Source organism: Eretmochelys imbricata, chromosome 8 (assembly GCF_965152235.1).
Source record: "Eretmochelys imbricata isolate rEreImb1 chromosome 8, rEreImb1.hap1, whole genome shotgun sequence".
Classification (NCBI taxonomy): Eukaryota; Metazoa; Chordata; order Testudines; family Cheloniidae; genus Eretmochelys; species Eretmochelys imbricata.
Window position 1 is genome coordinate 47,380,384 of NC_135579.1, and position 27,975 is coordinate 47,408,358.

The following is a 27,975-nucleotide window of genomic DNA, read 5'->3' on the forward strand; positions in this document are numbered from 1 at the left end:
TTTGCCAAATCTTAGATCATAGGTTTTCCAGGGCCGTACTCATTGTAATTATGTCAATTTACACAGGCTGAATATCGAGCTTTAAAGATTTTTTAAAATATTTCATACATTTGATTTTTAAAATGCCTTTAATAAAAATATTTGCGCATTTCTGAGTGTTCAGCTGAGATGGAAATGGATTATCTCAGAAAGACATCTCTTATGAATTCCCAGCCCAATTATGCAGACCCAAGAGAGGCAAAGAGTTTGAATAATGCTTGGCTGAGCACCCAGATTTTGAGGTATTTTTCAAAACCATCCTGGTCCAATGAACATTTTTGAGGGTCACCCATTATCAGGCACTTTATTGGAAATATCCTTGGGCAACTTTTCCCTTTACACACAGGGAGACCTTCAGATGCTTCCAAAGGATCTTTCCTGACACACTGGACCATGTGGTGTCAGGTTTAAGCCATGTTCAGAGGTGATGCATCAGGACAGACGTGATGGAAATTAATGCTGAGTGACAACTGTAGAAACAGACCAGACTCTGCAATAGTCCTTGGGAAGCCCTACTCTTAGCATCTGCTAGAGTGGGGTGGGGGAATATCAGAAAAGAGGAGCCCCACTTCTCATGTTTGGATTCTATCGTGCTTTTATGTTAAGAATAAAATAGACATGCATAGGAAGTGCTGTGGGAGTAACTTATACCTGTGACATTACACTGTTATCAGACCCCGCAAGAGAAGGTGAGTAGGTCGTAGAGGCAGACTGTCTTTGTTAGATGAATTCAAAGAGAAGTTCAACCTGGACATACCCTAATCAGGAGGGAGAGAGATGCTTGTCTCCGCCCAAGAGAACTGACAGCCAAAGGAGCCAGAAACCTGAGAGTGGCTTCCCTTGCTGAACCACTGGGGGAAATACATGTGCAGTTGCCCTCAACTGAGAGATGGAATTCATTTTTCATAAGATGGACATTCATGGAGCACCTCCTTTCCCGCTCTTTTTCACAAACCCCACTTTCTCCATGGCAGTCACTCCTGGGATTTCTGGTGGCCCTGTGAATGGGATCCCTGGAGAGCCGTTTGAGAACCGCTGCTGTCAGTGCTAATGCTCCCTCAGTACAATGTCTGTGAGATGATATAATTATCTAGAAATAAATTTTCCCATTTTCTGCCGGTTTCATTCATAGATTCCAAGGTCAGCAGGGGCCATTGTGATCATCTGGTCTGATCTCCTGAGTAATACAGGCCAGAGAACACCCCCGCAATAATCCTGGAGCAGATCTTTTAGAAAAACCATCCAATCTTGATTTAAAAATCGCCAGTGATGGAGAATCTACCACAACCCTCAGTAAATTGTCCCAGTGGTAAATTACTCTCAGCGTTAAAAATGTACATCTTATTTCCAATCTGGATGACACTGGTCCTAGCAGAGGGTCTCCCTGCATCACACATTTTGGAGCTAAGGCCCCAAATTTCAGGGATGTTCAGTGCAGCTCACTAGAGAGAGAGGCCATGAGCAAAATTTGAACCTGGATCCGCTCTTCTCTAAAGCTCTGGGTTGTTCAGTATTGGGGCTCATCCTTAGCTGTTGTGTAAATCAGTGGGCGATATAATGGCAGGTGTGGCAATTTAAATCCAGAAAGAGAGACACATAGACAGGCGGGTTGAATCTGTATTAGCATCAGTGGCTAAATTAAGTGAAAAGTGCGGTGTTGCTTAGCTTATGCTGTCACCTTTACTTAGCAGGTTTGATGAGTGTATTGTTTGCTGAGCTGCAGTAAACATTTGTGGGTTGCAGTCTCAATCTGCTTCACTCTCTTGTAGTTCTCCAGGGTCTAGTCAGTAACTAAGTTGCTCTTTGACTGCTAAAGGCTTAGTTGCACTCTTTTAAATGATGGATTCCAAGTGCCTGACGTACTGCAACCAACTGAGGCAGTTGCCCTGACAAACTTTCCTATTGGATCCTTGACATTTGCAAATGCATCCTCTTCTGCTTTTGCTCGATGGAGGGTTGCCGGCTGCTGCTTTCATACCGCCCCGCAGGAATAACAGCGTGTCAATTCTCGAACAATTGCATCTCCGTGACTTTTGTGGGCTGCTTTTCTAGATGGCCAGCGATGTGAACAGCGATGGCCCCAAGCAAGAATCACTTAGCTGAACTCTCCCATATCCTCACGACCCCCAACAACTTTGAGGTTTTAGAAAAAATTGGGACTTTCTTTCAAATCATGCCTGGCTTGGGGTTTGCAAAACCAAATCCGGACATGATGCAGGCTTGCCAAATTAAAACCTCTCCTGGTTCTGTCCACCAAAAGAGCTTGATTGAGCTGTGCCCGGCACATTGCACCGTCATTCTAAACCATTGCAAGGCAGGTGTAACACAGCATCCATGTCAGAATGGTCATATTTTGTGGTCGTGTTGCACTGATGTTAATGATGACATAAGGTGCGTGCTAATGATTGATCAGGCCCATAAAGTCTGCTTCCAGTGTTACCATGTCAACAGAGCCTTGCATATTGCTGCCCCTGTTTTGTTTCCTATCCTCCTCACCAAGCTCTTCAGTAGTGGACAGGGTTTTATCAAAAGGGATCAATCCCCCTGCTGTTGCTGAGTTAGAAAGATGGGAAGCGTTCCCAAGCTCCCGCATGATGCAGAGGAATGTTCTTCTGTGTTCTAGCTGTCCAAGAGGAGAGACAGAGAAGCCGAGAGCGCAGCGAGAATGAAGCCGAGTCTACGAGCAATGGCAATGAGGATATGCCTGTGGAGAGGATTTTAGAAGCTGAACTGGCTGTTGAACCAAAGACGGAATCGTACAGCGACGTGAATACTGAGAACTCGGTAAGTGTCTGCTTAAGTCAGGCCTTTGCATGTGGGTCAGGTTCAGTGAAGCCACTTGCAGCTTGTGATGGTACCGTTCTACCCTGTATTTACAACTGACAGCAGGTAACTGATTGATGAGGCTATATTTCCAGGAAGGGACCACCACTGGGAGTGAAAGGGGTGTCTTGTTTGTGGCAGCTCCTGATCAAAGCAACGTGATTGTTAACTAATTCTGGGATCTGCAGCAGAGTCACTTTCCAATGGCCATTAGTGAGCTGCTGTGGCTGACAGACTGTTTAATAGGACTGGCCAAAAATTAGAGTTCCTCAATGGAAGTTTTCATTAAAAATTTGAATTTTAATTAAAAAAAAAAAGGCTGAAATTTTCCAAGAAAGTTTTTACAGAATCATCAACAATCATTGACTGGCTATTTACAAAAAATCACGTGGAAAGAAAGTCGCAAAGCACGGGTGTGAAATTTTTTTTCCTGTTTTTTTAACCAACTCGGCGTTTAATAATGAGTAAGGGCGATCTTGAAGTCTACCGTGCTCTGGTGCGCCCGTCTGGTCTGGAGCACAGGTGTTCTGCTAAATTGGCACCTGTGAGATGGCATGTGGAATTTGGATGAAAGGTGTCTGATTTTATTGACTCATTTTTCTGAGTAGAACAGGGCTGTTCAGTTTGTTCAGCCACTGGCCAGGATTGCCAGTGGTGCTGTGATGTGGACGGTATGGTAAGAACTAGACTGAGACTCAGTGTCTTATTTCAAAAAGGACCCTGAACAAACAGGGACCACTTTGTAATCAGCTACTAACTTTGACTGGATTTGAACTGCACCCTAGAAGTATAGGTAATAAAGAGGCTTGGAAGGATTTGATTTTTATCAATGTCAATAAAAGTCAATTTCGCCGTACGCACACAGAGACTGATGAAAAAATATTTCCATCGGTGATGACTGAAATTTCGGATCGGCAAAGGAAGGAAAAAGCTGCTTGAAAACTTTAGAGTTTCATTTAAAGATATTTATGTAGTATATTGTGACGGGTGATGTTGGCAATTTGTATTTTAACAGTTATAAAGCTTTCACTTTTTATATCAATGTCGACGATATTAAATAATTATTGTCTAACCCCCCCATTGTCTGATGCCCCATAATTTACTGCAACTGTGAAAATTTAAATAGATAAAAATAATAAAAAATGCTTACAAATAAACATTGATATTATGAGTCAAAATTATAAAAAATAAAAATCGCATTCTGCCAAGTCAAGTAATAAACCAGAATGTTAAATGCACATTATGAATTGTAGCTGGCAAAGGATTTGATGACCTGGATGGTGATTCTGAGTAATATTAACCTGACACAATATTGGCTGCAAGATTATTGCAAGGGAACAAGATTGTTGTCACTGATTTGCTGAAATTCTCAGTGGCACGTTCTCTCTCTTTATACCTTTCCTTCCTTAGATAAATGACCCTGTCACCAATATATGCCATGCAGCGGACAAGCAGCTCTTCACCTTAGTTGAATGGGCTAAGCGAATCCCCCACTTCTCAGAGCTGACACTGGAAGACCAAGTGATTCTTCTGCGGGCAGGTAAAATTCTTTGGTTCCCAGAATCCCCAAATGTTCCTGTTTATCTGAATCTTGCATTATTCCTTTGTTTCTTCCTACAGCATCCTGGAGATGTGTCTGCTGATTTCTTGGCCCCTTGGGGTGCTTTAGTATGTCACAATGTTATCCTCGGGCTGCCACCTAATTGCTTTGTCCTGGGGAACAAAATAATTGCAGTCAGACGCTGCACCAAACACCATGGTGACAGTATCCTCATGTTCTCGTGTCAATGGCCTCATGTATTGGTGCTACATAGCCATGTTGTAAGGTCCATAATAAAACAGGGGCTCTTTAATTGTGCCATGAGCCAAACTGGCAGAGCTTGGACAACTGGGCCTTAGCAATAAAACACCAGCATTGGGGCTAGTGGCGCAGGCATTGGGAGGTGCTAAAGGGGTGTGCAAAGGGTCTGATCCAAAGCCCATTGGAGTCTTCCCATTGATTTCAAGGGGCTCTGAATCGGGCCCCAGTAACTTACTAATGTCATCTGAGCAAGACTGGCTGGTAACAGAGTATGGCTCAGTCCTTCTCTTTCCTTGTTCATGAAAGCATATTTTGTTTGGTTAATGGAGCCATGGAATGTGTCCTTCCCCTGTACGAAAAAACAGCTTCTAGTACAAGGATAAGAGAAAATTGGAGGGACACTATTTTAGGAAGAAGCAGATTTTTTTTCTAAACATTTTCTGTTGTTGCTTCTCCTGTGTTTTCTGGGCTGTCGGGAAATCTGCCCCTGTCCCCTCCTGGCTGCCCTTTCGCCAGCCATTGGGTTCAGAAATCATGAGTCAGATTCCCCTCCTCACCCCACCCCGTCACCCTGAAAGCCATTGGTTTCACCTGGGTTCTGAGTCATGTGCCTCTCGGGAGATGCCTCCTATCTTCATTTTGTGTGTGATCGTTTCAGGGTCCAGTTCATCCCTACCTGCATGTGCAGAAATGCTGGCTGCTCAGAGGGGGCTCTGCTTGCCCTCCCCTGGCCCAGCATGGGGGAGCTACCGTTCTAGGCCTCTTCTAAGCCCTGGGGGTGGAGAATCTCCTTATCAGACTCCTGTCCGTCCCTCCCAACTCCTCTCTGTCAGCCTCCTGGCCTCACATTCCCCATCGGGGATCCCCCACAGTCTCCAGCCCCCTGCAGTCACATGTCCCAGCATCCTACTCCTCACAGTCCCCCTCTCTGCCTGCCCCCCACCTCCCTTTCAACCCTTTGTTAATAACATGGGAGGGCTGGGATTTCCTAAGGTGCCGTGGGGCTGAAGACACCTCTCTTGTTACATCTCTGCAGAGAGCTGGTGTAATGGAGCCTGCACTGGTCTCCGCATGCAGCCCTGATTTAAAGGGACAGTGCCCTGTGTTTCAGTGGGGAGCTGCTGGCATCGCACATGCACCTGTCTCTTGCTCTTGCAGGTTGGAATGAGCTGCTCATTGCCTCGTTCTCCCATCGCTCAGTGTCGGTGCAAGATGGCATCCTGCTCGCCACAGGCTTACACGTGCACCGCAGCAGTGCGCACAGTGCCGGCGTGGGCTCCATTTTCGACAGGTGTTGCCTCCATTTCTCTGCCATCACCAAGAGTGACATCTTTTCCTCTCTGTGCAGGGTCACGCCTAAGGGAGACCGGCCACATATTCCTGCTAGCATCTCCCCTTGACACTGGGCCTTTGTCCCCAGGTGTTTCACACACCACGTACGCAGCATTGCCCCCATGTCATCTCCATAGTCCTCCTCCATAATAAAGATGATAGCAGCTTCCATTCCAAGCTAGATCACCATGTTCCTTAGGCTCCTATTCAGCTGTTGCTTATGCAGACCCCGCAGCTGGGCCATGCCTGAATGCACCAGCCTAGAGAATGGTTATGCCAATAAATCTGTAATCTCACAAGAGTCATCTGAGTGTTTTGCCAATGCTGATCTATGGAGCATTCCATCCTAGATTGCCACGGTGTTGCATTTAATGCTAGATGCAGACCTTGCCATCCATACGCTCTCTGTCTGTCTTCTTGTGTCTCCAATGTGCAGAGTTCTGACAGAATTAGTGTCTAAAATGAAAGACATGCAGATGGATAAGTCTGAGCTGGGATGCCTACGAGCCATTGTCCTGTTTAACCCAGGTAAGTCTTGGAAGTAATGGATGCTGTAAGGCTCTTTCAGGTACCACCCTCAAAGGCCACCTCTAATAATTCTTATTGGCATTCAGCAACATCCAGGGGAGATGCTTTCTGGATCATTATGCATCCTCCTATTGTTATGGTCATCCATACTATGCTGTGTCTGTGAGTGTGTCCCACCACAAGGTGTGCGTTCACCATTACCATCTACTAAGAAGAAGGTCAGACTCTCTCAAGGGTGTAGGAATATGTCACCCTCTTGTGGCTAAATATGGTGCATATGCTACTGCTCTGATTTCTTTAGAGAGTGTTGAGAGCATGTTGCCATCTGGCTGCTGCAATCTCCAGGGGATGTAAGCCCTAATATGGCTAGACAAATGTGAGTGTTACTGATCCATGAGAGGACCTTCCCTCTTATCCCATGACTGCGTACTTTGCTTAAGAGGCTTTGGTAAGGAACCTTGGCAAAGGCTGTCTGATCATCCAAGTACACTATATCCACTGGATCATCCTTGGCCACATGTTTCTTGATCCTCTCAACGAACTCTGATAGATTGGTGAGCAAAGGCTAAAATTTAGTCATGGGTATTTTTAGTAAAAGTCATGGACAGGCGTGACCGGAGTCCCAGGGGAGCAAACTGAGGTCACTCAATTAGGGTGAACTGCAAAGAATGGGGCAGACAATCCCCAAAGCTGGTGGATATTCCAATACTTAGATTTACCAAGCTAGCCACAAAACAGGTTCTATAATACCTCACTGGTTACCCAGAAGCCTACAACACAGTTCCCTTAAAGCAACCCAGCCTTGGGCCTCCACCCAGACACCCAAGTCAGGTATGATGAGGATTACTGAAATTCTTATTCATCGTATAAAAAAGTTCTACCAATCCCAAAGGTTTGGACACATTACTTCCCAGGTTAATGAATATTTCAGATCTTACCCAAATACACGCTTATAGCCAATTCTTATTAACTAAACTAAAATTTATTAAAAAAGAAAAGAGAGTGAGTATTGGTTAAAAGATCAGTATACATACAGACATGAGTACAATTCACACCCAGCAGGCAATTCACCGTGCGGTTCTCCTGGTCATCACAATCCTAACTATCGATATTTTGAATAATAAAATACCCCCATTACTATTACCTGTATGTTCCTAATAACAGGGGTCCCCTCCCCCAGAGGGGTATACTCAGTGCAAGGGGATACCATGACATCACCTGGAAGGAAGGTCCCAACTATGGGATCATTTCCCTTTGCTCCACCTTTATGTTCTCCTTCCCCAAGACTTTCATCCTCCTCAACAGCACAGAGGCTGTCAGACCGGGGGTGGGTCGGTTCTACTGTGACCCTGAAAGTCTCCTCTGTATAACTATCTGTCTCCCTTAGCTCTCCAGTTCAACCACTCTGGTCTCCAGAGCCTGTACTCAGTCTCTGAGGGCCATGAGCTGCTTGCACCGAATGTGCACACATGCCACCTGCTCACAAGGCAGATTTCATACCTGCTGCATTCAGTGCAGTACACTGGATAGCCCACTCTGCTGCTGGATGTCTCCCTGCATTCTTTGTACTCTTGCAGGGATTTGTTTTGTTTTGGGGGGGTGGCATTGGCCTAACCTTACAGTATGTTTATTATGTGTATCTGCCTCTCGAAACCCCCGTTTGTTAGCTACAGTGGTCGCTCAGAAGCTGGCTTTTTAACCCCCATATTGCAGAGCACACATCACATGTCACCCTCCCTGCACGTTGCTACCAGTTAGTTCCTTGGACTGCTGACAAAAACAAGCATCTAGTCCTGAAAATCGGGGAAAAATGTTGTGTCCTAGGTTACAAGGCGCCTGGAAAGAATATGCTTAAGTCTCAGTATCGATGAATCACTTTAGTAGCCTTATCAGCTACATCCAGCTTCACTGACTCTGTAAAGAAAAAGAACTAATCAGTACCGGGTTTACAATGGTGTCAGGGTACCCGGCCCACACTCAGAAGGGGGCCCGGTGCCTGGACCGTGGCCCCACCCCTCTCTGCCTCCTTCCCCCCCCCCAATGTGAGCAGCAGGTGGGGCCTAAGGGGGAAGAGGCCAAGTGGGGGTGGGGCCTCAGGGCGGAGTGTGGGGCGGGGCCCACAAAAGGGTAATCCAACCCTGGAACTAATCATTGACAAAGAGCATGTCCTGGCTCTGGGTGAAACCTAGCTTGTGCCCTACCTCAGTAGTGCATCCAAAGGCTGCTCAGAAAGGAATCTTTCCATGATATCGCACATTCTGTAACTGTGGAAGAGGAGGCCGGATTCCATGCCAGGGTACTGGGAATTCGGTAGGTAGGGCCCTTCCCTTTCTTTCATGCAATATCTCACCAACCTAGAGTGGGGTCCCACTACACTAGGTGGTGTAGGCGTACACATGGCGGACCCAGGCCCATGAGAATCTAGAGAGACAGGAGGAGAAACAGAGAGTTGTCCAAGGTTGCAGATCCAGGTATGGAAGCCACCTCTCAGCACTGTCAGTTCAGTGCTTTCTCCATCAGACCACAGTACCTCCCCCAGTGTAGTGGCCGGGGTACTGTGCTGATGGAATTGTTGCCCTCTGTTCCCTTGGCCATCTCAATAGCCTGTAACAGAACCAGCTGTGCTACCTGCAGAGACCAGTTACGTCCACTTGCTGGCTCTGTTGGAGCAGCACAAGGCAGCCTGGGGTGGGCTCATCACTTTGGAGATAACAGCCATACTTCAGAGCACATCACATTCCAGAGCAACTGCTATTTTGTGTGGAAAAGAATGGTAGGTTCAATCCCCAAACCTGTTAAGATCATTTCAGTGTGGTGTGGAATAGACAGACAGATATTAACTTTGTGTGTGTGTACAAATATATGTAAATATGCTAAAATCTACATCAGAAGAATATGATTTAGGGTGCAAAAGGGAAATGTTAGGAAATGTCTGATTTACAGTTTTTCACACACAGCCTTGATTCTGTCCCCTGGGGCATCCAGCCTGTGCGTGGAATGAGGCAGTATGAGATCATATCATTAAAGACTGTATCATAATGCATGCTCAGAGACTGTCCCTCACTATGTGTATGTACAGCACCTACATCCTGGGAAGCCGTTAGGTGCCACTATATGATATGAAAGATAATGTTAATGAAGAAAGTCTGCCGGAGGGGAGAGACTGCTGCCAGCTCACAGGAGCTATCTCTAGCTCTTTTCTAGTGATTGATCATCTTGTTCAGCTGTGGACCAAACAAAGTCTGAAACGTCAACTCTGCAATGATTTCCTTCTTGCTTTGGGTTTCTCCCTGGTCCAGATGCCAAGGGCTTGTCTAGTCCCTTCGAAGTGGAGTCCCTACGAGAAAAGGTCTATGCCACGCTCGAAGCATATACAAAGCAGAAGTACCCTGAACAACCTGGAAGGTAAATATTGAGTAGCACAGTGCTGCACCTCTGTCTCTAGGAGACACTGTGTGGCACGCTCCCTGGGGGGTGTGGAATAGTGAGATTAACACCAGTCACAGCTCCAAAGCACTTCTTTGTTCCTCCTCTGAGAGGAGTGCAGGAATCTGTGGAGAGCTGGCTAGAAAGTGTTTTTTCCTTGCTGGAAATTTGGATGAACAGTAAACATTGTTCCATTTCACCGCCACTTTCAGTAGAAAAAATTGACTCTGTGTCAGCAAAATTGCAGCCCCAAACTGGAGAATTTTTGGCTAAACCCCCCCCCCCACCCCGAAAAAAAAAAAAATCTGTTTCGGGCTGAAATTTGTTGTTTCTCTGACGAAAAATCATAGCTGGTCAAGGAAAGGACATTTCTGTAACCCGCCTGAGCCCGTCTCTCGTCCTCTACACCACCAATGTCCTCTTGCCTTTGGCTCTTTGGCCTCATGTAAACCACTACTGGCACGCACTGCAATTTGTTCTCCTGGGTTGTACAACACTACCCTCTCCTGGCTAGTTTCTAGAAATGCCAGCGCACATAACATCATATTGCTGTTTAAGCTGCCTAAGAAGCAAGGTGCTGGCAGCATTGCGATTTTTGGCTACAGATTTGTGTGCTGCAGACAGGAAGTGGGACATGGATAAAGGACAGTCAGCTGTAAATGTGGCCACGTTTCGTCCATAATATAAAGGAAGCGGGTGGGCAAAGGAGGTTGATAATAGGCTATGAAGGTTTTTTAGGGGCCAACAGAGTTCAACAATGATTTCAATGGCATGTTTTAGCTCTAGATCACTAGTCCAAGCCCTGGCTGGAGAAGACTCCAAACTCTTTTTTGCCTTGGAGGTTTGAAAATGTGGGGTAAAAATTTCTCCCTCTTTTTATTCTCCAAAGACATGCTGGTTTTTACCAGGCAAGAAAGAAAATCCACCGTCCAGCTGTCCCCATGTGTCCTGCTCAGCTGCTGGAATTTGCCCCAAATGCTCCAAATAAAGAAAGGGGTTTGTATGTGTTGAGTCCCTGGGATTCTGATCTGATTAAACAGAGGAGCAAAGGAACCAGCAGCTGAATTAAGTGACAGGCTCTGCCACTGTGAGATGAAATTATGAGAAGCAAAAAGGTAGGGTAAGCATCAGACAGCTTCCACATGTATTTGGCTTGTGAAATAATCTTCCAAGGGAAGTCATAGAAGCCCTGTCTTACTTAAAACTAGACTGGACAGAACACTAGACCATGTCGTGAAATATTTTTGGTGAGGAGTAGATTGCATTTTTGGGGGCACTGAAACTCCTTGCAAATTCAGGTCAAAATCAGCAAAAAGCTTTGGCTGAAAAAAATGGAAGAAAAATGCAAACATTTTTGTTTTGACTTTTTGATTCACAATAGCATTTCCTTTTGAAATTTCACTATTTAAAAAAATGGTGAAAAATCACCTGAAACAAAAAACCTAAGAACAACAACAAAATCATTTCAGGTAAAAAAAATGTATTGTTGTTTTGGTCCCCCCACCCCTATTTCCCATTTTGGAGACAGAAACTGAAAACAAAATCCGTTTCTTTGAATCTAATTGAATTTTTCTCCCGGAGTTTTCCGTTCCACCCCTGAAATGGAAAAAAATCAGTTATTTGCTCAGTTCTGTGTAGCAGTGTGGGGAACAATCCTGCATTGACAGGGATGTAGTGATATGGCTGTACAGGTGCATGTAGAAGCGGCAGTGTGATCTAATGGACAGAGCACTGGACTGGGAATCAGGAGACATGGATTCTGTTCTTGGCTCTGCTACTGACCTTAGGTGAATGGCTTCACCTCTTTGTTTGCTTTCCTTCACATATCTTGTCTGTTTAGATTGTAAGCTGTTCAGGGCAGGTGCTGCCCCTTTCTGTGAGTTTGTACCGCCCCTCACAATGGTGCCTTGATTGTGGTTACACTCTACTGGAATAATAATGACAATAGTCCTTCCCCATCTCTAACTTCTGTGATTCCATGGCATATTCTTCCAGATTTGCCAAACTCCTCCTCCGGCTGCCGGCGCTGAGATCCATTGGGCTGAAATGCCTCGAGCACCTCTTCTTCTTCAAGCTGATCGGGGACACTCCCATCGACACCTTTCTCATGGAGATGCTCGAGACCCCACTCCAGATCACCTGACCCTGTCGCTGGGAGGGAGATGGTAGAGGACAGTTTAGGATATTGTGGACCCACATCAGCTCCTGCCCAGTCTCCTTGCCCCTGTCCCGTACTGCGACAGCTTGTAATAAAGAGAGAGGCTTTATAAACCCTCAGATCTTTTTAGGTGGGAATATTTGTACAGAGACTAATTGACTCGTCAGACCCTCTCCTTGCCAGCTGTGGAATCGCTGCAGTTTATCAAAGTGCTAACAAGACCCTTTCCCCTGTACATGTAATTGGTTTAAATTATTTTTTCACTCGCAATAAAAGCAAAAAAATAAAATAATATATAAGATATCGGCCCAGATCAGAGCCGAGAGCGTGTCATTCTGTCACACTGGGATGCATTTGGCACAGATTTCAGAGTAACAGCCGTGTTAGTCTGTATTTGCAAAAAGAAAAGGAGTACTTGTGGCACCTTAGAGACTAACCAATTTATTTGAGCATGAGCTTTCGTGAGCTACAGCTCACTTCATCGGATGCATACCGTGGAAACTGCAGCAGACTTTATATATACACAGAGAATATGAAACAATACCTCCTCCCACCCCACTGTCCTGCTGGTAATAGCTTATCTAAAGTGATCATCAGGTTGGGCCATTTCCAGCACAAATCCAGGTTTTCTCACCCTCCACCCCCCCACACAAATTCACTCTCCTGCTGGTGATAGCCCATCCAAAGTGACAACTCTTTACACAATGTGCATGATAATCAAGTTGGGCCATTTCCTGCACAAATCCAGGTTCTCTCACCCCTCACCCCCCTCCCAAAAACCACACACACAAACTCACTATCCTGCTGGTAATAGCTCATCCAAAGTGACCATTCTCCCTACAATGTGCATGATAATCAAGGTGGGCCATTTCCAGCACAAATCCAGGTTTTCTCACATCCCCCCCACCCCCATACACACACAAACTCACTCTCCTGCTGGTAATAGCTCATCCAAACTGACCACTCTCCAAGTTTAAATCCAAGTTAAACCAGAACATCTGGGGGGGGGGGGGGTTAGGAAAAAACAAGAGGAAATAGGCTACCTTGCATAATGACTTAGCCACTCCCAGTCTCTATTTAAGCCTAAATTAATAGTATCCAATTTGCAAATGAATTCCAATTCAGCAGTTTCTCGCTGGAGTCTGGATTTGAAGTTTTTTTGTTTTAAGATAGCGACCTTCATGTCTGTGATTGCGTGACCAGAGAGATTGAAGTGTTCTCCGACTGGTTTATGAATGTTATAATTCTTGACATCTGATTTGTGTCCATTTATTCTTTTACGTAGAGACTGTCCAGTTTGACCAATGTACATGGCAGAGGGGCATTGCTGGCACATGATGGCATATATCACATTGGTAGATGTGCAGGTGAATGAGCCTCTGATAGTGTGGCTTATGGGATTAGGCCCTATGATGGTGTCCCCTGAATAGATATGTGGGCACAATTGGCAACGGGCTTTGTTGCAAGGATAAGTTCCTGGGTTAGTGGTTCTGTTGTGTGGTATGTGGTTGTTGGTGAGTATTTGCTTCAGGTTGCGGGGCTGTCTGTAGGCAAGGACTGGCCTGTCTCCCAAGATTTGTGAGAGTGTTGGGTCATCCTTCAGGATAGGTTGTAGATCCTTAATAATACGTTGGAGGGGTTTTAGTTGGGGGCTGAAGGTGACGGCTAGTGGCGTTCTGTTATTTTCTTTGTTAGGCCTGTCCTGTAGTAGGTAACTTCTGGGAACTCTTCTGGCTCTATCAATCTGTTTCTTTACTTCTGCAGGTGGGTATTGTAGTTGTAAGAAAGCTTGACAGAGATCTTGTAGGTGTTTGTCTCTGTCTGAGGGGTTGGAGCAAATGCGGTTGTATCGCAGAGCTTGGCTGTAGACGATGGAGCGTGTGGTGTGGTCAGGGTGAAAGCTGGAGGCATGCAGGTAAGAATAGCGGTCAGTAGGTTTCCGGTATAGGGTAGTGTTTATGTGACCATTGTTTATTAGCACTGTAGTGTCCAGGAAGTGGATCTCTTGTGTGGACTGGACCAGGCTGAGGTTGGTGGTGGGATGGAAATTGTTGGAGTTTGGGAGAGTTTGGGAGAGGGAAGGGGCTGAATAATCCATGGGCTTAGGCATGGGCTAGATCTGAAGCAGCACACTGGGAAACAGTTACTGGTGCGGTCCAGTGGATAGCAAGCCCGGCTAGGACTCAGGGGATGTAGGTTCTGTTCCTAGCTCAGCTACTGACTTGCTGTAGGACCTTGGCCACCTCCGTTTCCCCGCCCACCCTTTGTCTAGCTTGTAAGATCTTTGGGATATGTGGAGGGGGCCTAGCCCCAGGAGGTTCTGAGCTTGGTTGGGGGCTCCAGGCATTGCTCGCTGCCATCACAGCTAGTCTGTGGGCCATGTGAAATAGCTGGTGAGTCCCAGGTTAGTTCCCAACAGACGGTGGGGGGTCCCCACCACAAAAGCACTAGCTGCAGGGGTCATCTGAGCAGCTATGCTAAGGATGTTATTGTAGCAGCACCTAGAGACAGCTGTGGAGATTGGGGACCAGACAAAAGTCTTATGGGGGGAAACCCCATTTTTACAGGTGAGGAACTGGGGCCCAGAGAGATTCAGTGACTTGCCCAAGGTCACACGGGGCATCTGTGGCAGAGCCAGGAATTGAACTCGGCTCTCTTGAACCCCAGTGCAGTATTCTGGGTACAAAACTGTCCTCCCTCTCTTCCAGCATTGGGTCCCTGGAGACTGACCTTCCTCTCCTCCTGAGAAATGGCTTGTTTTGTCGGGTGGGTGTGGGACCCTCATGGGCTGGGGTGGAGGAAGCCTGCGCAGCTAATGCCCCTTCTGCCTACTACCCCAGCCAGGCTTTGCTGCAGGATCCACCAGGCCAGAACTTCAACTTGTGTGGTGCCAAATTGCACGTGAGCCCGGGAAGGATGCCATCACGTGACCCTACTCTCTGTGCTCAGGTCGCAAAACCCCCACAGCTGTGCCCTCCCCTCCCCACACAGGCCTGCCACATCCCATGAGCTGCAGCAGGTGAGCGCAAACAGGGCTCGCCTTCAAGTGGCATTCCTTAGCTGGGGGCCTGCTCAAAGCCTGAGCCTTTAAGCCCTCTGCTTCAAAACGCCAGTGCCCGACCCACACCCAGCTGAGTCCCATGGGCCCAGAAGCCATGCCCATGGGCAAAATGGCTGCCACTCGATGGTTCAGCAGCCAGGAAAAGATGCAGGGCCTGGGAGGGGGAGCAGAGACACCGGGAAAGGTGGGGAGGAGGGGGGCAGGGCACTGGGAGGAGCAGGAGGCCGATTTAGGCAATGTGAGGGACAGAAGGAAGTGGAAGGATAGTGATGGGGGGAAGGGGTTGGATGGCAGTCCCCCCAGCCTGGAGAGGGAAGGGAGCAGGTGGCGAAGAAGAGGCTGGGTGCAGACAGTAACAGGCAAAGGACAGCAGCAATTCCCCTGTCTCGGGGGAAGATAGGGTACGTGGAGTCAGCAGCTGAGCAGCCAGGGAGATGGCAGGTGCAATGTGCCAAGGAAAGGAGGACTGTGCAACCTGAAATTCTCACCCACGCCCTGGCAGAGATGTAGCAGGGAGTTCTAATCACTCCCCAGCAAGCCTTGTGTCAGCAGCGCCATTGTCAACCACAGCGAAACTGGATTGCCAGGGCCCTGGTGAAGATAATTACCCAGTGGAGACTAGCCCTGAGCCCATTCATCACAGGCAGCCGAGGGGGCTCCGGCCCTCGGGGTAGGGCTTGCCCCTGTTGTACTCCATTCATAAACATCGCTTGCTCTGGCTGGCCATTGTTAAGCTATTGTAAGTGGCTGAAAAGGGGCTCTGCCTTTCTCAGCTGGAAACTGGTCTGAATTAAAGCACACAATGCAACCAGTTAGCTGAAATGAGGGTGGGTGGACTGGGCGGTCATGGGCTATGCAGCTGTTTACCTCTTGAGGGGGCTGGTTCAAATCCGTGGCTCAGGCTGCAAAGTGCTGAGTGCCGTGGCTGCCCTAGGCCAGTGTACAGGTGTTGTATGGCAATGTGGGGGGAGGGAGGGAAATGGGCTGACGTTTAGCACCCAGCGGCTTGCAGGCCCAAGCCTTTACTGTTGCGGGAGCCCTGTTATTCTCTGTGCGGGGTTTGGCTGCATGGTCTCTGGAGATGAGCCTTGTTCCTTGGCGACGGATGTTCACAGCGCCCAGGTAGCACTAATGGGCACCTTTGCGGGCATTCCAGGGCCTGGGGCCCGATCTACCCTCTTGCCTGAGTGGGGTCCCTCCATGCTAGGGTCAGGGGGGTATGTGTGGAACGTGCAGGGTTGCTGCCCATGCTGGGCCAGTTCTATGGGTGCTGCTCCAGTGTCCGTGCCTAGCGCTGGCAAACAGCATCTGTCTAATGGCTTTTCACTCAGCTGTAGTGTGTGACCAGGGCTGCCCCAGTCCGGGGCCAGGCTTAACTATCGGAGCCAAAAGCCCCAGCTTCCTATGGCAGGAAGGATGACCCAGTGGTTAGGGCACTGACTTGGGAGCTGTGGGTTCAATTCCCTGATTTGCCAAGGTAACCTGGGGCATGTCACTGAGCCTCTCTGTGCTCCAGTGGCCCACTGGTACAGTGGGGAGGTTAGACCTTCCCTGCCTCGCAGGGGGTGTGGGAGGGTAAAGATGATGAGGTGCTCAGACACTAGGGTGATGGGAGCCTGGTGGGTACCCAGAGAGACAAATACTGGGGTGATGCCAAAGAAATAAGAGCTACCTGGGACGTGCAACAGCCTGGTCTTCTGAAAGATGGGCTCTGCCTCCACCAGTGGGTGCTCTGGTTTCTGCAGGTCCAGCCTGAGAGCCCTTGGGCCTGGTTTCAGAGTGTGTAGAGCAGCCCTGGCTCCCAGTGGGGGCAAATAGAGCTGTGTGCTTGGCGGTTTCGATGCCAGCCAGTCCCCCCAGCCACTCAGCTGTCCGTCCCTTAGCAGCATCCTTAATTGTGACTAAAAATACTGTTAGAGCAATGGCCCCATTCCCCCCACCTCCCCCAACCCAGGAAAAGCTCAGCATGGATCAGAATAATCTGCCTGGCTTTAAATGTGACATGACGTAAGGACCAAGTGCTGGGAACCCAGTGGCTAATGGAGAGAAATGCAGATGGGCTTGGCTGGCAACCTCCTGGGTACACATAGCAGAGGGCCACGGTGCAAGAAGCCACCAGAGCCCTGGTCCATTGCTGACCGTATACCTCCTACCATCACCAACATGTCATCCTACCAACATGAGCTGGGCTTATGCTTCCCAGACTCCAGGCAGCCGTGCTGCCGAGGGAACAATCAATAAAGGAAAAACCAGTGCGCTGGGACCACCTTGCAGTAACGCTAGGCCATTCATTCACATGGCTATTAGTCGTCCAATAAATGGGCTGACGTTTAGCGCTAGGGGATATTTGTTCGCAAGGATCCTAATATTTGGATGACACCTGTACCCACCCCCCTCATCCCAGCATGAGTATTGCCAACCCTCAGAATTCAGAAATCACGAGCCGGGGCCCCAAAGATCATGAGATTGAGTTCTCTGTATTTACCTTTGGGGGTCTGGTTTTTAAGCTTTTCTTTGCAACCATGAGGGCTCTTTTAGTTTAAATAGAGGCTGAGAGTCTCACATAATCCCAGGACTCCAGGAGCTGGGGCTTTAAAACACCAATTACTGTGAGACTCACAATAAAATCACTGCAATCCTGACTCAGCCTCCCACCAACCCCTCCTCCACCTGAGGAAACTGAACCAAAGGGCCACAACAGTTAACTCAAACTAGTACACTGGAGTTATTCCACCCAAGCTAGCCTAGCAGAGCCTACTGAGTGACTGGATTGGCTGCTGAGGAGCTACAGCTGCTGCATCCCCACACAGCTTTACTAGCTGGAGCATCGGCAGCAATCAAGGTTCCGTCTGTGGTGGGCCAGCTAGTTTGAACTGAAAGCACCATGGAAATTGAGCTAGCCATTCTGGTGTGCGGCCAGAATTTAGGTTAGAAGTCCAGCAAACACTGCAATGAAGAAAAGCCCCAAGTTTCTAGCTCTTTTGAAGAAAACCTTCCACAAATGAAGTGGGGGCAGTGACATCTGCCTGTCTGCAACCAGCCTGAACCATGAGCGCTGGGAGAGATGAGAATTGATCTGTTCTAATGTGCTCCTCCTAGTTTAGTAAAGATTATCCCCAGGGAGATCACTGTGCTATTAAAGACTCCGAGCCTGATCTGGGAAGCTTCCTTCATAGAATCATAGAATACTAGGGTTGGAAAAGACCTCAGGAGGCCATCTAGTCCAATCCCCTGCTCAAAGCAGGACCAATCCCCAACTAAATCATCCCAGCCAGGGCTTTGTCAAGCTGGGCCTTAAAAACCTCTAAGGATCAAGGGGATTACAGTGGATGAGAAGCCATTGTGTCAGGTGCAGCACAAACACAGAACAAAAGCTCTACACAGCCCCTTGTCTCCTTTTGTCACCCTCCTAGTGAAATAGTGTTTCCTAATATCCAAACTAGACCTCCCCGACTGCAACTTGAGACCATTGCTTCTTGTTCTGTCATCTGCCACCACAGAGAACAGCCTAGCTCCATCCTCTTTGGAACCCCCTTTCAGGTAGCTGAAGGCTGCTATCAAATCCCCCCTCACTCTTCTCTTCTGCAGACTAAATAACCCCAGTTCCCTCAGCCCCTCCTCGTAAGTCATGTGCCCCAATTCCCTAATCATTTTCATTGCCCTCTGCTGGACTCTCGAATTTGTCCACATCCCTTCTGCAGTGGGAGGACCAAAACTGGATGCAATACTCCAGGTGTGGCCTCACCAGTGCTGAATAGAGGGGAATAATCACTTCCCTCGATCTGCTGGCAAGGCTCCTACTAATGCAGCCCAATATGCCGTTGGCCTTCTTGGCAACAAGGGCACACTGCTGACTCCAGCTTCTCGTCTACTGTAATCCCCGGGCCCTTTTCTGCAGAACTGCTGCTTAGCCAGTCGGTCCCCAGCCTATAGCAGTGCACGGGATTCTTCCTTCCTTAGTGCAGAACTCTGCACGTGTCCTTGTTGAACCTCATCAGATTTCTTTGGCCCAATCCTCCAATTTGTCTAGGTCACTCTGGATCCTATCCCTACCCTCCAGTGTACCTACCTCTCCCCCCAGATTAGTGTCATCTGTGAACTTGCTGAGGGTGCAATTAATCCCATCATCCAGCTCATTAATAAAGATATTGAACAAAACCAGCCCCGTGACTGACCCCTGGGGCACTCTGCTTGATACCGGCTGCCAATAGACATCAAGCCATTGATTACTACCCATTGAGTCTAGCCAGCTTTCTAGCCACCTTATAGTCCATTCATCCAATCCATACTTTTTTAACTTGCTGGCAAGAATACTATGGGAGACTGTATCAAAAGCTTTGCTAAAGTCAAGACATATCACACCCACCACTTTCCCCATATTCACAGAGCCAGTTATCTCATCATAGAAGGCACTCAAGTTGGTCAGGCACGACTTGCCCTTGGTGAATCCATATTGACTGTTCCTGATCACCTTCCTCTCCTCCAAGTGCTTCAAAATGGTTTCCTTGAGGACCTGCACCATGATTTTGCCGGGGAATGAAATGAAGCTGTAGTTCCCCGGGTTCTCTTTTTTCCCTTTTTTAAATATGGGCACTATATTTGCCTTCAGTGACATCCAAGATCTGGAAAGGATCCTCAGATTATTTAATCTATTAGTTTTATGACTGTGGGCCTGAGGAGCCCTAGGCAGAAGCCCGGAAGCCATTGTGTTAGGTGCAGCACAAACACAGAACAAAAGCTCTACACAGCTCCTTGTCTCCTTTTGCTTCCTCCAGACACACAGTACGTCCTCCCCAGTTTATTGTACTTTGGAGTGATCTGCTCCTGGGAGAACTTCTTACCCATTGAGTAAATGCTGCCAAAGGAAGACAAGAATGTGAGACTTTCCCCTGAGCTTCCGCAATGGTCACTGTGTTTCAAGCTAGACAGGCTTACAAAGAATGGCCCTGAGGTCCCTGTGGGTATGTCTACACTGAACACTAAACCTTGGCTCTGATTCAGGTTTGAGTCCAAGCTTCCCTTCAGTCTGACTCTGGTCAGCAAGCACTCGGGTCCCAGATCCTAGGACCCAGCTACAGGGGTGGGCCAGAGCCCAAGTTCAGCAATGACTCACTCCAAGCCCTGTCATTTTTTCAGTGTGGAGGCAGGTGAAGCTGCAGGCCCAAGTCAGAAGGTCTGTGTAGTGCCGTGTGGATGCATTGGCACAGCTGTGAGAGCCAGGCCCAGCAGTGTAAACCTGGGTTTGGAAACACAGAGTCCACAAGCATGGGTTTAAGTGTGTGCAGTGTAGACATACCCAACGAGGGAGCTGAGAGATAAATACTAATTGCTAGCTCTTTAGGACAGGGACTGGGTGACTGGAAAGTAGTAGGGGTACGTTATTAACTGTCTGTTAATTATTTAATATCAGCCTTAAATGCTGCGCTTTCCTGGCATCAAATAAATTTAAGTTTAAATACTTTCTGTTGTTTTCCACTAGGGGGCTCCCTAGGACACATCTTTCCTGTTGCGATTTTTCAGGCACTGAAATCAGCATGCACTAGCCGGCAGCCCTCACCAAGCTGGCTACCTTTAACAGAGGCAGGGATCAGCCTTTACTCCTGCTGCAGCTGAGTCCCCTAATCCAATTTCTGGCCTTTGGAAACATTACGAGGAATGGCTGCTGAGATCTTTCTAATTGCCATTGCAGAGGAGGAGAGCTGAGGGCGAAGCTGAGGTGTTGACCCAACATCTTGCTGAGGTCTTGGGTCAGATTCTCGGCTGGTGTAGATCGGTGTAGGGCTGATGAAGTCTGTTTACACCTGCTCGTGGTCTGGCCCTGTATGGTGGGGGGCACAAGAGATGAGGGAGATAAAAGCACAAGGAAACTTTCTCCCTTCCCTTGTGCACTAGAACCCAGCACAACCTGATTCTTGGACTCCCCACCTGCAAGGGTGGGAAGAGTCTCACATGGACAGGATACACTCCAGACATGGGCAGGGAAGGGCACCTGGCCCTTTCCTCATTGCACTGACCAGCGGTGCTCGGCTGGTATGGGGGTGGGGGGCATTGGTACAGTGCTATGGGAAAGGCGGGAGCAAGGCCTGCGCTGGCAACCACTCCCCCAGCATTCCCTGGAGCATTGTGACTGGTTCGGACACAGCACCCCCCTAGCGGACAAGCTAGATGGAGTTGTTACCCTACCCCCAGTCAGCTGGCAAGATAATGCCCCCTAGTGGAGAGCCGCTCCTTATTTGGTGTGGGCCATGGAGTACAGACACTTCTTGACCTTAGTTTTGACTAACATTACCCTAGCTGTAAGTCAAGCATCAGTGATTCTAGTACACTGTATTGCCAGGGCCAACCAATCAAAAACCATCATCATCATTGTTATTATATCATTGCAATAATGCCTGGGAACCCCAGTCATGGACCGTGACCCCGTTGTGCTAGGTGCTGTACAAACACGGAACAAAGACAGTCTCTGCCCCAAAGAGTTAATAATCTAATCTAGTCAGCCCCAAAATACCTCGAGATTGGCTTAAAAATCACAAGTTTTTAAAAACAAATACATTTGGGATTCTTATCCTTTGCCTTCTGGTTCCTGACCCTTTAGGGGTCACATTTTCAAGCTCTTTTTTGCAACCAGGAGGGCTAGAAATTGACCTTTAAAAAAAGATTCTCATAATCCCATGCCTCCAGGAGCTGGGGATTTAAGAAATAAGAAAAAGGCTGAATATTGTGAAACTTGCACTGGGAAAGAGTCTAAGAGAAGCTAACAAATGCCACTTAAAAACTGCACTACCCCCCCCCAAGGGGTAGCACTGGGGATTTCTTTCTAAATGAGTTAATTAGCATAAATGATTAAAGAAATGAATTCATTCTCTAAGTGGAGTTTACCCTTGCAGAATAATGGCATGCTAGGAAACCTATAAATCCATACATAGCTTAAATAATAATAAATATATGGATTGGTTAATCATTCCCCCTTTGTAACCTGTCCTGCCCAGAGATCACTGAGAGGCACTGGGGGTCTAGAGATTAGAGCAGGGAGGGAAAACCCAACAAGCAGAAAATGTGACATTAAAAAAATTAAAATAGTTCAGCTTTGACGGACCCCCCCCCAAATTGCAAAATAACCAAGAACTTTTCACCAAAATTTTCAGTTTTAAAAAAGCCCCCCTTTTTTAAAATTAAAATTAAATGTTTAGAACAAACTTCTACCAGCTCTACATAAGAGCTATGGCTGAGATTTTGGAACGTTACTTGTCCTCACCAGTAGACAACACAAAGAACGAGCCAGCTGAACTCTTTCTGCATGTGTTCAGAATGGGTGCCAGTTTTGGTTGGATGTATTCCTAGAGGTTTCATCACATGACCTAATCTTTAATACCTGGAGACTTCAGGGCAATCCTAGAGGGCTGGCCATTCAGCATTACTGATCAAGACAGCTGTGCTCAACCAGCTATCTCTTCTGTTACTCACTGTAAATTGTTTGTTAAACAGGGAAGAGAGAATCATAGACAGATCATCTAGTCCACTCCCCTGTATTGAGGCAGGACAAGTATTATCTAGACTATCCGTGTCAGGTGTTTGTCAAATCAGTTCTTAAAAACCTCCAGCTCCAGGCTCATCTGTTCTGGCCTTTTCACTTCAAGAACCATTGGCTTCCAATGGACTGTCTCCCAAACGTTGAGCTGGTTTTTGATTATGAAGTCCATGTCTTCTGGATGTCCTAAAACCCACCAATAGTGGTTCTGATTCTTCTCCATCTTGATTTCTTAAAGCAAGTAGCATGGCTGTTTTGTAGGCATTATCTATACCTGACTTAGCAAGAGGATGTGGCCACTTCTCAGACACGTGGAAGTCTGCCCCTTCCGTAAGCTATCTGTGGATGATGCAATGCTCACCATTTACTGCCCAGTCTCTCTCATACACAAACACATCTGCAGAAGGTGCTTGAGAAGATAATGTACTTGGACTCCAATTGCATCTACGTTTTAGTCAGGGTGTAGGTTTCCCTTGTGGATTATGATCATTGTTGTGTTGGTCATAAGGACCTCTTGCTGGCGTTAAATTGGGGTCAATGGGTTCATATGGCCAAGATTTTCAAAAGCACTTTGGCCCAGTCCTCAAAGACATTTTGTTGCTAACTCCCATGTATTTCAATGAGAGCTAGGTGTCTAAATACCTTTAAGGATCTAGACCCTTGTGATGTTGGGTACTCCATGTTTGGGTGTCCAACCTGAGTCGCTTTAAAGCGGTCTGAATCTCAGAGGTGGATGCTTCCCATTTCCTGGAAATCAAGACCCTTGGGTGGGTTTCAAGTCAGACACCCAAAATGACCAGTCACTTCTGAAAATCATGGGTTCTTCAAGTGATGGTCCCTATGTGTATTCCACACGTGCGTACACATGAGCGCAGAATGCAGAATGCCTTCAAAGCAGTGTCCATTGACTCGCACATGCTCAGTTGCTCTCCTCATTCTCCCAACTGAGAGGTCTCCAGTTTCTTCTTACCACATATGGCGTGAGTCGGCATCGTGTCCCACTTCGCTATTGCAGAACCCGTAAAAATGTAATTGTAGCGAGTTTATATCTTAGCACAGGAATTCTAGTTAGTGTATAGTTTAGAAGTAGGGTAAAATACCACCCCCAGCCGGAGGGAAACCCTTCTGGTCCCAGGACTATGCCTAGGGTACTGGGCTTCAAGAACTGAATCGCCTGCCTTGCTCCTTCTCCATCAGCGACAAGCATAGCTAGTGCCTGTACTGTCTGGGTGAGGCACGTATCTTTGCTAAGTGCAGTATCTATAAATCCTTCTCACCCAGAACTAGAGAGGCCAATGAGCTCCATCTGAAAAAGTTCCTGATGGAAGAGGCTTTCTTGGGTTTTGGTCATATGCTAGATTTCCCAGAATCCTCTAATACCAGCTCTTGAAAATACTGATCCCACTGAACATGGATTATTGCTTTGATGCCAAAGGGGCATTGCTAGTTTGCCTGGAACTGCCCCTAGGGTATTCTGTCCTACCTAAAAGGCTAGAGTCAGCTGGTGGTAATGAACTACTAACTAGTTGCCATCACCTAGGATTTGGTGTGTGGCATCCCTCTGGGTTTGGCCCTAACTCTCATGTTCTTCACATGATTCTTAGTAAGGCCATTTCTAAACACTGAGTAGGGACACATCCCTTAGGGGAATTCCAAAAGACATGTCTCTTAGCCAAGACTGTGGCAGACTCATCAATCTGTAGCTGCCCCTAGAGGGGGACAGAGTGCCATATCAAGCAGGTATGGGTTACACCACCACACCACTTGAGGCATCTGTGTGATGGGGATTCAACTTGAGGTACCTCTGAAAATTAGGTGTTAAGTGACTCAAGTAGGGGCCCCCCTTACAGGAATGCTGTACATATCGCCAACTTGAAAATGTGGACCTCAAATTTCCTATATAGGTAACTCACTTCTCAGGAAGTTTGGTATCTTAATAATTTTGTCAATGCCCGTATACTTATAGATTTGAAAGGCCAGAAGGAGCCATTATGACCCTAGTCTGACCTCCTGTGTAACACAAACTAGTGCATTTCACCCAGTGACTTCTGATGAGAGACCAGCAACTTGTGCTTGAACTAGAGCATCTCTTTCTGAAAGGCGTCTAATCTTGATTTAAAGACTGCAGGTGAGGGGAAATCTACCACATCCCTTAGCAAGTTGTTCCAGTGGTTAACTACCTTGCCTGTTAAAACCCGTTTACTATTTGCATCTTTATTTAACAAGGTAAACTCATTTTCCTGTGCTGACAGCTCCATCTCAACTATTATTTTAATAATAAGTATGTCCTAAGCTGCTTCTCAGCAAAACACACCTGTAGAGTTGTAACTGTACCCTGTATTCATAGTGCATATTTGAGGTGATCTTGGCTATCTCTTTTAAGGTAGAAGTTGAGCTAAAGTATATTGTTCAGGTGATTTATCCTCAAACTGTAGCTCTAATTCAGTAAAGCACTTAAGAACGTCCTTAAATCCATCCCTATTCAGGAACTCATTTAAGCAGGTGCTGAAGTGCCCTTCTTGAATGAGGGTGCTCATGGCCAGTCTTATTAAAATTCAGGTGTGACTTTCTCTGACTATTCAATACAGTTTCTTTAAAATATTACTAAATCATCAGTATGCTCCTATTTCTACTGGCCCGCTGTCTGTTAGCCATATGTATCTATCATGCTTCTTTGTGAATTCTTAACTTTGGGGCTCTTCACTTGTTTCTTCCTCGTTGCAGTTAGAAGCCCCCTCCCCCACATAGCCTTGAAAGGGGCGGGGCTTCTAGCCACAACTTAAAAGGGGAGGGGTCAGCTCCTAGAAAGAAGTCAGCGGCCCCTCCTGAATCAGAGCTGTAGTTCTAAAATAGCACTGAGGGAAGGCAGCTGTCTTTCCCCCCTCAGCAACCCAGGGGGCAGGGTTTGCTGTGCACCTGCTAGGAGAGAGGCCCAGGTGCATCCGTCTGAAACCCACAGGTCTTAGGGGAGCTGCTAGAATCCAGGGGCATTGGTGCAGTCCCCGTGCTTCTACCCAGCTGCCAGCTGGCTTCTGGCTCCCACTTTGAGAAAATAGCTCTCACGGGGATCCATGCATCTAGGGCTTCTCTGAGCGCCAGCTGCCCCAGGGCCCTCACAGGGGGAGGGCACTGGAAAGGGGTGCTACACAAAGGGGAGAGAATCTGCTAGTGCTTGGCGCTCCCTGCCCTGCTGTCTCCCAACCCAGAAATCTTGAACTCCATGTGGGGGTTCCGTGTCATGCCCCTTTATGCATCGTGGGCACAGGCTACCACCATGCGCAGGGACAAGAGGAGCACAAAGCTGGCTGTTTCTAACTGTCCTTACTTGGGCAGAGTTCTCATTGGCATCAGTGGGAATTTGGCTCGGAGTCTGGATCCAACATATAACAAGGACAAAACTGCAGCGGGAGACAGCTGCATATGTACTATTAATTGGGTTACAGTGGCCCTGCAAGGCCCTGGGCTGCGATCAGATCCCCGCTGTGTTAGGTGCTGTACAAACACATAGTAAGATGCAGTCTCCTCCCTGGGAGTTTACACTCTAAATAGGAAAGACAAAGAAAGTGTGGGGAGGGGAAACCAAGGCAGAGAGGAGAAGTGACTTGCCCTGGTCACACAGCTAAATGAGGTATGGGTGTATCTCCATACACACAAATTACAGGGATCCATCCACTACACTTCTTCTCTCAGGGAAAAGTGTTCAACAGGGTGCTGCGTGCACAGCAAACTGCAGGATCTAGAAGCCATGGTCAGGTGCATGGCGCTGATTCAGCAGAGCCCTTATGGGTGCCTTGTGCCCTTTCAGAACATCAAGGAAGCCAGGAAATGAAAACTTAAGGTGGCATTACCCCTGTATAGGGAGAAAATCGTATAACACCACAATACCGGAGAAACAGGACATTCTTAAAGACTGCATTGTAATGCATACCCACATGTGTAATACCAAATCAATTGTACCTCTACGTTTCTTCACTGTTGTGGCCCTCACAGCAGACACGTAACATTACATTTGGCAGTTTTGCCTTATAAGTAGAGCACTGGCCAGGGGCAAGAGACCTGGGTGCTACTCTTGACTCTGCCATTGGCCTGATCGGGGACCTTGGGCAAGTCACATCATCACTCTGTGCCTCAGTTTCCCCATCTGTAAAGTGGGAATGAGGATACCAACACCATTTGTAAAGTGCTTTGAGATCCATGGATGAAAAGTGCTGCATTAGACCTAACTATTGTTACAATTAACATATCATCTTGCATGGACGTTCCCTGATTTTATTTTTTTTAAAGGAAAATAGTTATATTTATCTTTAAAAAGACATCTACAGCACCATCAAAACATTGCAAAATAAAAAGACGATCATAAACACACCCTATTAAAAGTCATATACATCCAACCAATCCAGAGTTGGGGGTGGGTCCAAGGACAAATGGAAAGGGAAGGTAATAGATATGGCAACAACATGCTCCCCTTTGGCCAAAGAAAAGGAAAAGGGGGCCAGAGTCTCAGCTGGCATAACTCAGCACCCCTCCTTTGGTATGGTAATTTACAAGCTGCTGAGGAAACAGCCCACAGTGGGGTTTTTTTTTAAGTGAGGAGGTTTGAACTAGATCAGTTTTAGAGGGAAATAGCTTAATCTCTTGGGGACCAGCTACAAACTCAGCCAGTTGCTAAACTACTATGTGACCGTGAGATCAATAAACAAAGGCAATGCGCCCTGAGCACAAAAACTTATGCACAGCACACTTATGCCGTGGTATCCCACCACTGAGGAAAAAAAACCCTGCCTCACTCGGAACAGACGCACTTGGGAGCTATGCCAAGTTCTGCAGTCTGCCTCATGCACCCTCCCGGCAACTTCCCTCCACCGGGCCTGACGCGGCAAGCACCTCCCTCGACCAGGACTCAGCATGTGTGACACGTTCACTGCATGAGTTCTTCGGTTGACGTCTGTGCTTGATGTAAAGCCTGACTCGGGGCCTAAGTCTGAAGAGGAAGGGAGAAAGCGCAGTCCGGTAGAGAAAGGACAACAGGGCCTGGAAGCTAGTAGACATGATTTATGAACTCCGCTGAGTTCTGACACTGCGGCTGGGTCACAAACTTTCTGCAACACATTCTCCCCATCTGCAAATGTGGAGGTGTTATTCCCTTCCTCAAAAGCAGCTGTGAGGCATAGTTCAGATATTTGGCAGCTGCTGAGAGACTCCAGAATGAAAGGGGATAGAAAGGGGCATAGTATTACGCAAACTTCAAGCAAACTGCAGAATGAAACTCAGCTGGCTTC

General features: G+C 47.4%; 1 protein-coding gene across 4 annotated transcripts in view; it reads left to right on the forward strand.

Moving 5' to 3' along the window:
* Window positions 1–12,092, forward strand: part of RXRG (retinoid X receptor gamma) — a 114,520-nt gene extending 102,428 nt beyond the window's left edge. For 2 of the 4 annotated variants that reach the window (XM_077824117.1, XM_077824118.1), the window contains 6 exons: window positions 2,663–2,823; window positions 4,273–4,402; window positions 5,822–5,954; window positions 6,432–6,523; window positions 9,823–9,928; window positions 11,945–12,092. In XM_077824117.1, coding sequence (XP_077680243.1) covers window positions 2,663–2,823; window positions 4,273–4,402; window positions 5,822–5,954; window positions 6,432–6,523; window positions 9,823–9,928; window positions 11,945–12,092 — 770 coding nt within the window. Of the gene's footprint in view, window positions 1–2,662; window positions 2,830–4,272; window positions 4,403–5,821; window positions 5,955–6,431; window positions 6,524–9,822; window positions 9,929–11,944 lie in introns of all 4 variants that reach the window. The other 2 variants (XM_077824119.1, XM_077824120.1) reach the window with 1 other exon arrangement.
* Window positions 12,093–27,975: the final 15,883 nt, after the last annotated feature.